General features: G+C 43.2%; 1 protein-coding gene across 3 annotated transcripts in view; it reads left to right on the top strand.

Moving 5' to 3' along the window:
• The first annotated feature begins 683 nt into the window (after window positions 1-683).
• The window catches only part of UTP20 (UTP20 small subunit processome component), an 82,169-nt gene continuing 71,850 nt past the window's right edge, over window positions 684-11,002 (top strand). For all 3 annotated transcript variants that reach the window (XM_073327390.2, XM_073327391.2, XM_073327389.2), the window contains exons 1-8: window positions 684-843; window positions 5,935-6,015; window positions 6,729-6,795; window positions 7,074-7,206; window positions 7,797-7,985; window positions 8,140-8,221; window positions 9,480-9,617; window positions 10,114-10,269. In XM_073327390.2, the coding sequence (XP_073183491.2) occupies window positions 799-843; window positions 5,935-6,015; window positions 6,729-6,795; window positions 7,074-7,206; window positions 7,797-7,985; window positions 8,140-8,221; window positions 9,480-9,617; window positions 10,114-10,269 (891 nt within the window). In that variant the 5' untranslated portion in view covers window positions 684-798. The remainder of the gene's footprint in view (window positions 844-5,934; window positions 6,016-6,728; window positions 6,796-7,073; window positions 7,207-7,796; window positions 7,986-8,139; window positions 8,222-9,479; window positions 9,618-10,113; window positions 10,270-11,002) is intronic.

Here is an 11,002-nt window from a genome sequence, read left to right as displayed (position 1 = left end):
GTTGTAAAGTTTTGAAAGAACAACCCTAATGCTTTGTTTGGGATTTTGAACATTTCAGAGTTAGGAACAACCTTCATTCCCCCAGGTGTTCGTAACTCTGAGGTTCTACTGTATTTGTCTTTCTGAGGCCTGGTGTACGCTTAAAAATTCAATTTTTTTTGTGCAACTACGTTGCTCGGGGCTGTGAAATATTTCTGTGCCCTGAGCACTGTAGTTAGCTCAACCTAACCGCCCACGTGGATGCAACCAAATGGACAGAAGAATCCTGTCGATTCTCGGACAAATGGTCCATTTGCACTGCAGCTATTAAGACACTTGCAGGAACATGGAGATGCCGGGGAAAGCCACAAGCGCCCAGGCATCGGGGAGGCAGAGCCGGAGGCTGGCACAAGACAGGACCGCAGGGGTATTTTTCAAGCTAGCTTGGACCTGGGGCAAGTCCTGCCGGGTCTGATCGTGCCAATGTGCGTGGCGCTGCCAGTGTATCCGGCACCAGAGCAGCCGCCAGCAGCTCCGTCCCGGGGGAAGCCCGGGCTCCTGGGGCAGAGGACGCAGCAAGACAGGACGCTCCTCGGGCCAGCCAAGCGGCTTTGCCGGGTAGCAGCGAAGGGCTGCCGGGAACCCTACGGCCGGCCCGCCCCCAGCGCCTCCCCCGCCCAGCGCACACGCGGCTCCCGCCCCACTCCGGCAAGATGGCGGCGCCCAGCAGCTAGGGCCGCACGTGTGTCTGGGTCCCGGCGCCCCGCGGAGGAGGCCCCGGCGGCTGCGCCCGGGCTCGGAGCCCGCCCGCTCGGGGCCATGAAGCCCAAATCCGCCTCGCACAAGTCCGAGAACACGCACAGGGTGAGTAGCGGCCCCGGTGGGCGAGCGGCGCCGCCGGCCCTGCCTGCGCCCCCGGCAGAGCCGCGGGGGAGACGCCTGGTCATCGGACGCAGCCCCGGAGAGTGGGGCCGCCGAGCGCTGGCCTGGCCTGGCCTGGCCTGGCCGGGGGGGGGCAGCACGCGGCGGTGGCGGGTTAACGAACTGTCCCCGGGCTGAGAACACACGTCTGGGGGTGGCTCCTCCTCTTCCTCAAGCAGTATCTCTCCCCCCCCCCCCCCCCCCCATTGCTCTTTTAGGCTCCCTGTTTATTCTTTCAAGGCCCACATGCTGTGCTGGGCCCTGAAGACACAGTCCTGAAGAGGTTATAATCTAATCGCACCGTTCAAATGATTTTTCTGTTTAGAGTCCAGATATTACCCCGATCCCTCTTTGCATTTCCTGTTAGAATGAGTTTCAGTTCATTTGGCCCTCTGCTATTCACCACAGGCCTTATCAGAATTCCTCCTCTCCTTTCCCCTCGCTGTGTGGAGTAGAGGAAACCAAAACCAAAACTCCTGCTTTGGGGTCCTCACACTGTTAGTGGACAGGAGAGCAAAAGCTGTAGTTTCCTCCCTGTCTCTGAGTTCATGGAAACTTCTTCATATGAGCACAGTGTTGCCTACACTAGAGAAAAGCGAGTACCACTTTTCCAAACATAGATGCAGCACATGTTGTTGGGAATCTGCAGATTCACCTACGCTAGGAAAATTTGTGTAAAAAAAATCTTACCATTGCCAATATCAATTTGACTGGCTCCACGAGTGCTAGCAATGTTGGCTAGTGTAGATGGCTGCTGGGAGCTTTTGTGTTATAAGCAGGGTGTCTTTTGGATCAGGGTTAGATAACATGGTGCTCAAGGCAGCAGACCATCCCTATGCTTTGGACCTAATGTTATCACCACCAGTAGAGCAGAAGTGATGTGAGCAAATTTTTGTCAAACTTTCCTAGCGTAGAGAAGGCTTTTTATGAGTGTGAGTAAGAGGGGAGGTGGAGGTGTTGCTGGAGACAACATCCTTTGGCAAACCCCCAGGGAAACTTCCACAGGATTTACTGTAGACCCTGTCACCACAACATTATAAGTGCTTGACTTTGTTCCTTTTGTGGGGGTGAGAGTAAAAGTGCAGGGGTTAGATGGGCATGGAGTCTATAGTAACGAGACTCTAGAGCAGTGGTTCTCAAACTGGGAGTCAAGACCCCTCAGAGGGTCGCGAGGTTATTACATGGGGGATCGCGAGCTGTCAACCTCCACCCCAACTCTGCTTTGCCTCCAGCATTTATAATGGTGTTAAATATATAAAAAAGTGTTTTTAATTTATAAGGGGGGGGTCGCACTCAGAGGCTTGCTATGTGAAAGGGGTCACCAGTAAAAATGTTTGAGAACCACTGCTCTAGAGGGAATCACACTCCCTGGGTATGGCTGGAGGGATTCCCTGTCCGTCTGATCTGATGTTATGAGTCTCAATGATTTCCTGCGGGGTTTTGGGATATCTGCATGATTAGAGCATCCTGCCTAGATAACACAGAACACTCTACAAGTGCCAATAACATTTTTCCCTCCTGTATGTTTTTCTTCTACAGGGCATGATTTGGCCCTAGAAAACCTTTTAGTTACATCTTTCTGCATTGTTATAACAAACCTTGTATTTTTTGCAGGAACATGTAATAGCCCTTATAATCTCTTTAATGTGAATATCCCAAAAATGGGTTCCTAAGTGATGCAACTGATGTTTAAAGAGAGAGCATTAACTCAATTATTATATTTTTGTCTGACGGTTTTGTGCTTGCTATAGTTACAAGTAATACTCAACACTGGTATAACAGAAAGGAGATAACAAAAAAAGTTCTCCTAATTTTCTGGTTTGTTTACTTTGTGTATTTGACGACATTTCACATGTACAGGTGAGTCGCATCATATGCGCATTTAACTTATGTGAATTCAACTATACGCACTCGGCAAAGAAAAAGAAAAATAACAAGATACCTGTAAATAGTGCGGGTGATTCCGCCCACCATTCCACTCAATGAGTGTATGGCCCGGAGTGAGCGTGAGATGGGAGACATGAACTTGCTGTTCCCTCAGTCGGTCTCAGTTCCTGTGTGCCTCTCATAGTGTGAGCATCTTGCCACGCTGAGTGTGCTTCTAGTGTTTAAAGATACTGTACGTATCTTTCGTACAACATGGCCCCTAAACGCAAGCCAACTACTTCATCCGGTGCTCAACTGAAGAAACCGCGATCTATTCCAATGCTGGAGGAGAAACTGGCTGTGCTGGACTTATTGAGAGATTGTATGTCAGTCTCCAACGTGGCGCGTAAATATGGCCGCAACGAATCTAGCATCAATGCCATCAAGATTCGAGAGAGAGAAATTCATCAAGCCGTGGCATCAAGTGCTCCAATAATTGCTACGGTGACGAGCCAGGTGCGTGATAAGACTTTAGTGAAGACTGAAAAGGCATTAAACTTGTAGCTGGAAGACGTGAACCGTAACCATGTGTCTGTCGATGGCAACACGTTGCGAGAAAAGGCTCTTAGCCTCTACACGCTGTTCAAACCTACCACCGAAGCGGGACAGCCTTCTGATGAGAAGGAATTCAAAGCCAGCCAAGGTTGGCTTAACCGTTTTAGGAACTGCTTCAACCTCAAAAACGTGCAGACTACTGGTGAAGTTGCATCTGCCAATGAAGAGGCAGCAAAAGCCTACCCCGAACAATTAAAGAAAATCATAGAAGAAAAGGGCTATCTTCCGGAACAAGTTTTTAATGCTGATGAGACTGGGCTCTTCTGGAAAAAAATGCCCAACTGCACTTACACTTCGAAATCAGAAAGACAAGCCCAATTTGCTGAAGTGTTCCAAGTAGTGAAACACTTGAATGATTTAATTTCTGACTAAGATCCCTCTGTGGAACGAAGCCTCAAAATCACACGTAGTATTACGAACGATTTGAGACCATATTAAGAAATGTTTGAGCAGCTCAAGAGACAACAGCGACAGTTGCCGATCACCATGTTTTTCAAGGAAAAACAACCAGCAGCAGATGAGCCTACGCAATCAACTTCTTGAGCTGAACCAGAGCCAACCACTTCATCTACGACTCGCTCTCCGTCACCCAAGCTCTCCATCACTTCTATCTCCTGGCTCGACATCAAGCCCTGACACCCCCCTGTAATTAAAAATACAGTACTGTAAAATTATATTTTGCATATGTACTCTTTATTATATACTGTACATTACTGTATACATATTACTGTACAGGGCTGTGTACACAAAATCATGTACAGTATACTGAACTTTATGGGCAATTTAAGGGATTTTCAAGGGTAATTTTGACTGTACGCGATTTTAGCTTTATGTGCTGACTTTAGAACCTAACCCCCGCGTAAGATGCGACTCCACTGTAGTCATTTTCACTGTTTCCCAAGTCAGACAATGTCCCCCCCCCTTGCTGAAAAGAGTCTAGAAACCCATTGACAGGGTACGATGAGAAAACCCCCAATAAAATATTTCAGAAAGGCATTTACAAAAAATTAATTGAGGGCATATTATTTAAAGACTACTCAGTCGGAAATTGTATTTTAAAATAAATCCAAATAGTGTCTGTTTAAAACAATGTTTAGTTGAATGATGCAAAATATTTGCTGTAATTCTTTGTTTTGGAAAGACTCTTTATACTGAAATATAACTAGTGTTCGGTCAGTCATTATTATTTTTATAGACATCTATAGATGAGCAGTGTTCTGATAACTGAAGACAATTATGAACATGAAGATAATATATCTTTTTAAAAAGTTCTTGTGTTACTTATAAAACTTTAGACAGTGTTAATAATCAATCTTCCATTGTGGTCATGCAAGCTAACTGGCACTTGAATGCACACCCCCTTTCTTCCCCCTCCTATCCCTTACCTACCCTATCTCTACTCATCCATTGAAGACAATGGGGCACTGCATGGGCCTTACTTAAGGCCAGGATCAAGCTCTGTGACAGGGGTGGCCAAACGTACCAACCCTTTGAGCCGCCTACAATAATCTTCAGAAGTTCAAGAGCTGTGTGCACCTGTCAGGATGGTGGGGCTAGAGGCTTTAGCCCCCCAGGAGGCGCCTTCCAGGGTTTGGGGCTTCAACCAGAGCAGGGCTGAAGCCCCAAGCCCCTGCAGGTGCCTCTTGTGGGGCTGACACCCCTAGCACCACCCCACCATAGGGGAGAAGGCCCAAGCTTTCACCCACCCCCTTTTGGAAGGTGGAGAATGGGCAGGGGCATAGGGGTTTTGTGAACCACACTTTAACTGTAAAAGAGCCTCATGTGGTTCGTGAGCCATGGTTTGGTCACCCCGCTCTATGGTATGCGTTAGAACAGCTGTGCACTGAAAACTAATCATTTTAAAAATCTAATGTTTACCTTCCTTCCCACCTTCCATTTATGCTCTTAGCTTACTTAAGTGTGCTTCATCCCCACTTAGGTTTTGTCTATGCTGGCACTTCGTGGGACGTTCGGGGTGTTAAACCCTCCCCCCCCATGACAAAAATGTTACTGATGAAAAGCGCTGGTGTGAACGACGCTTTGTTGGAGAACTCCTGCCGACAAAACTGCTGCCGCTCGTGGTGGGGTGGAAGTTTTCTGTCAGCAGGAGAGCTCTCTCCTGCCGACAAACAGCAGCTACACCACATGCCTTGTTGTCGCAGGGCTGTAGCGGTACAACCGTGTTGCTAAAAGCCTTAGAAATGAAACTTAAGTGACTGCTGAAGGTCTTTGTTTTTGTTCTCCTGCGTTAACAGGTACTACAGTGTTTGGCTGTAAACACCCCAGGCAGATATTTCTATCCACTCCCCCAGCTGAAAAACAAACTAACAAAAAGACTGATATCATTGACATAAAACCAGAATCTCTCTCTCTCTCTCTCTGTATATGTATAAACAGCTTAATTTACACAACCTGAACTATTTGACAGTGTTTCCTTTAAAAGCAGTGTCTGCAGTTATATAGTACATGTCATTGAGACCCATGCAAAAGGGATAATTCTGAAATAAACAGAGCAAAGGCAACATTTGACTTTAGTTTTTTTTTTTTTTACAGTTTCTCACCTTCTCTGAACGCTTAGGCAATGTTAATATCGATATTATTCATCGGATTGACAGGACTGGGAGCTATGCTGAGGTGAGAAGAATATAATAATTCTGCAATTCTATAACATCTTTTGACCGAGGATCTCAGAGCACTTTAGAAATGTATATTCACCAAGGTTCAGATTATCTAAAGATATTTAGGCGTTGCTCCATTTAGACAGCTAAGTCCCATTTTCAAAAGCGACTTAAGCATTTAGGAGCCTAAGTCTTATTGAAAGTCAGTGTTTCAGATTTGTTTGTAAGAGAAGAAAAAACGATGGAATAAAGTGAGGTCCTAATCCCACAAAGACATACACACATGGTTAATTTTATGGACAGTGGATAGCTCCATTTATTTTAATGGGACTAACTCCTAGTGTTTACATGTAAGCACTTACGTAAGTCTGTGCGGGATCATGGATTTAATTAGTTAATACATTGTGAAATTGCAGTAAAATCTCAAAGTATGTTTTGCACACATCAATAGCGTTACTTTTTAAAGATACTCTGATAATAAAACATTCAGGAGCTTATATGGCTTTGCACTTTGCATTATCAGGCCATATATTTTAAGCATTAAATGTGTTTCAGTAACTGATGCTGTTTTAAAGTGAAGTCATCAGCATTTCTTTAAATATCTCTCAAATGAATACTTGAGGCATTTCATTGTGCTTTATCTATTGAGCCTTCTATCTAATCTTTACATTGAAAGAATAGTTTTTATTTAGGGCTATTTGGCTAATGCATGATCTTGATTTCTGACAGGAGGTTGAAACCTACTTTTATGAAGGACTGCAGAAATGGAGAGAACTGAACCTCACACAGCACTTTGGTATCTCTTTATAGTAAATAGTTTATAATTAATTTGCACTCTTCGCTTGCGTAATGAGGTCATTCTTTACAAGGTGGAATTTGTTTACCTAGAATACCATCCTAATGCACGGGGATTAGGTTCCTGGTTCAGAGCTCATTGAAATCACTGCGAGTCTTTCCATCAGTTTCAGTGGGTTTTGTATCGGGCTCTAGAGGAGGTGTTATTCTCTTTAAAGTCCTTTATGTTTACCAGTAACTGGGACACAGTTCTTAAGTGTTCCTTTGTTTTTTGCACAGTGAAATTCTACAAAGAAGTGGCCGGCAAATGCCAGTCATTCAACCAGCTGGTGTATTATCAGGATGCCATAGTGCAGAGCTTGAAGACTCATCTGCAAGTCAAAAACAGTCTTGCATATCAGCCCCTTTTGGAGTAAGTACACACTGTAAAATAAACTCAGTGCCTTTGTGTCGATGTAGAGTGAAAAGTGTAAATCACGTCAAAAACATTGTGTATGTGTCCTTGTTGTCACTGAAGAAAGAATTGCATTGCACGCATGTTACTGAGAGAGAGCCATACCGGTGATATTTTCTGTGTCTTTTATAATAGCATTCCAATTCTATGGTTTACTTTCAAAAATACTCCTAGAATATAACCAAACAAATCTCCTCAACAACCCAAGAAGCATGTTGGTGTGAGCTCATATCTTGTCACATCTTGTCACTGACGTGTTCATGGCTGCTCTTGGTTGTGAGTCTCACTCTTAATGTCACCTAAACATGAAGTTATTTGAGGTGGTTTGGTTGGTTTGTTTTCAGTTCAAAAACCCCTTTCGTTCAAGCTAACATCATGTGTGGAGGTCAGATAAGAGACAGTGACAGCGTTACTTCCAATGAATCTGCATACTGTACACGCACTAGAGCCATTTTAATCTGCAGTGTAGTTGCACAATCAGGCAGTGACTATTTAGGTGTTTGGCATTTTAAACATACAAACATTGATATTTGTTATTTGAACTCTAGCCTTGTGGTACAGCTGGCTCGAGATCTCCAGACAGACTTCTACCCTCACTTTCAAGACTTTTTTCTGACCATCACCATGTTATTGGATACCCAAGACACAGAGCTGCTAGAATGGGCTTTTACCACTCTTTCCTACCTTTACAAATACCTGTGGAGACTGATGGTGAAGGATATGGCCAATATATATAGGTAAGTTTTATTGGTCTGTGTTCACTAGATTATATTTTAATGTAAATGCCTCTTACTCTTCAGAATTAATTGTCTTTTTAACAAAGTCATTATTGATGAGTTCTTTCTGGCTGAGTGTGAGTTGGATGATTTTAATTGCCTGTTGTATTTGTAGTTTATACAGTACCTTGTTGGCACACAACAAACAACACATCAGAAACTTTGCTGCAGAAAGCTTCACCTTTCTAATGAGGAAGGTAGGTGACGTGTTATTAACATGACTTTAACAGCTTTCCACGGGGGCCCTTGACTTCAAGCTAACCAGTACTGAACAAAGCTGTAATGTGTCATGACAATGGGTGCCCTCTAGAGAATAAAGGGGCTAACAAAACACAAACTAGCATTCTATCCATTCTGAGGGGTTTGGTTTGGTTTATGTAGTGACAAAGGTTTTATAGGAGACTTTATATGTAGCACAGCTGGAACAGAATGTGTTCATCACCTCACAGGATCAGGCCCTGACTAGATATGTAATATGGATGATTTTTTTTTTTAAGAGCAGTGAAACTGAAGAGCTCATGGTCACCTTTCCAACATTTCTATAGAATCCCCGATAAGGAGAAAGGAACTCCACTGGACCTGGCTGGACTGGGCCCTTAGTTTTTATACTTCACGTTTGGTCAATGCATTTTTTAAATAATGATTTGAGACTTTTTGCTGCATTGTTTACAATTTCTGTGCCTCTTCATTTGAGCACAGAAAATCTGAGTACATAATTTTTCTAGCCAAATTAATCAACCCTAAACTGCCATCGTTTTGGTGAAGTAGGGAATAGAATATATAGCCATTTGGTGTTGATTAAGCCAATATGTGCAGAAGCCAAGGTTCTCTAAAGTGACTGGTGAATTTGGCTGCCTTGAATTTTGGACATCCAACCTGAGACACCTTAATGGAGCCTGATTTTCAGAAAGTGCTGATCCCTAATCCCCACAATTGAGGACCCTTTAAGGAGCTACAGGTTGGGCACCCAGAAACTGAGGATTTTGAAAATTTTTGGTAGAAATTCAAGCAGTGTTCTTCCATCTGTTTGCAGCATCAGAGTTCTTAATTACTGAATTATGATTTAAAACGGTCCTTTTCTTAGACCCTAATAGAATCCTTAGCGTTCTAGTGACTAGTTTACTACCCCTTATTCAGTGTGACATCTCATTAAAGCACTTAACATTAAGCATGTGAGTAATCCCATCCTTGTTCGTCAAAGCTCTTCAGCATGTGCTTTAGTCCCATTGATTTGAATGGGCATTGTTAGTGGAACTAGGCTGAGCGACACCAGCTGAGGATCTGATACTTCCTCTCCATTCTGTTGTTACACATTGTTGTAGCGAGAGCACGTTTGAATTGTTGGAGGGTGGAGTAGAGGAGTAAAATGGCACTGTCAAGAGTCATTTATGATTTCTTTCCATTTGATAGGTTTGAACCGAAGATAACTTTTTCTCTCTGGATTTTGTTTTGTAGGTTTCTGATAAAAATGCGCTTTTCAATGTAATGTTTCTTGACCTGGGAGAGCACCCAGAAAAAGTAGAAGGCGTGGGACAGTTACTCTTTGAGATGTGCAAGGGGGTTAGGAACATGTTTCACTCCTGTGCAGAGAAGGTAAATAGCCTGAGCATATAAACCAAGTGGAAAATGACAAAGTTTTAAAGTACCTAATAGGGGACATCACTATATTAGAGCCTGATATCGCACTCCTTGAAGGCAATAGGTGTCTTTCTGTTTGCTTCAGTGGATTTGGGATGTAAATTATGCTGTTTATTGTAAGGTAATACATGTAATGATATCTCTTTAAAGGTGGCTTTTCAAGTTTTTGCTTTTAGTAAGTCCTGGGCAATATTTGTGTTTTGAAATGATTGCGTTGGGTGATAATGTGCATTTCTGTGGATTTATTTAGAGTCTCTGAAACAATTTTGGATTTAAATATTAACTTTGGTACTGGGCAAAAAAAGACAGTTTTATAGGGGATCCAAATCCCCGTAATATTTTTACAAAGTATCACATTGTCATTTAAAAAAAAAATTCTGAAGCTAAAGGGTTTTAGCTTTTTGGTCTCTTTTCTAAGCGTGAAGACATAACTGGCCTTTTCCTTCCACAGGCTATAAAGTTCATTCTGCTAAAGCTTGGGCCCATTACCGAGATTGAAGCTAAACTCCCATGGATTATTGTTGGAGAAGCTTTCAAACATATGGTAAAATCGGCTGCAGTGCATATCTACAAGGAGCATTTTGAGGTTCTTTTCAAATGTTTGGAAGTAAGTTTTAATTGCTGAGAAGCTGAAAAAAAAGATGATCTCCCTCCCCAAGAATAACATTTTGTGTGTGTTAAAGGAAAGGTGTGTGGTGTGTGATTTTTTCTGCAGTAGGAACATTAAAATAAATGTTGCACTAAGGAGGAAAGCCTGGCCTTTTATCTGCAGGGACAGAGGGCCTGATGGTTGTTGAACTGGTGCAGTTATGCTGTGCAGTTTGGGGTGGGATTTGGGGAAGGTAACCACTGCTTTCCTGCCACAGTTTTAGCTGCCAGTGAAGATCCTTCTCATCCTCTCTTCCCACCCCAACCAGTATAATAACAATTCTTTGCCTTCCGCTATTAGGAGTTGTTTTATGTGATTAGTATTTTTGCATTCCCTGGACTAGATTCTGATCTCACACTAGTATACAACAAGGGTGAAGTATTAGTCCCATTGAAATCAATTGCAAAACTCCCAGTGACTTCAATAGGACCATGATTTCACCACAGGAGTCAGTGGAGGTACTGAGATTAGTTGTGGTCAGAATCTGGCTCCAAGCGTTCACGTGTAGCTAAGCACAAGGTATTTGTTTCTTCTCCTGTTTCTTTCCTATGCAATCTGTAAGCCTTCTGTGAAAGAGCACTTCACCTTGCAAGACGTTTGTTTTTCCATCCAAGGGATGTGAGGTGTTCATTATTGGATTATTGGAACCATTTGGCTATATTTTTCCTTTCCTGGAAAGGTTCATTTGTTG

This window comes from Lepidochelys kempii, chromosome 1 (assembly GCF_965140285.1).
Source record: "Lepidochelys kempii isolate rLepKem1 chromosome 1, rLepKem1.hap1, whole genome shotgun sequence".
NCBI classification, from domain to species: Eukaryota; Metazoa; Chordata; order Testudines; family Cheloniidae; genus Lepidochelys; species Lepidochelys kempii.
This window is presented reverse-complemented; position numbering and strand designations above follow the sequence as displayed.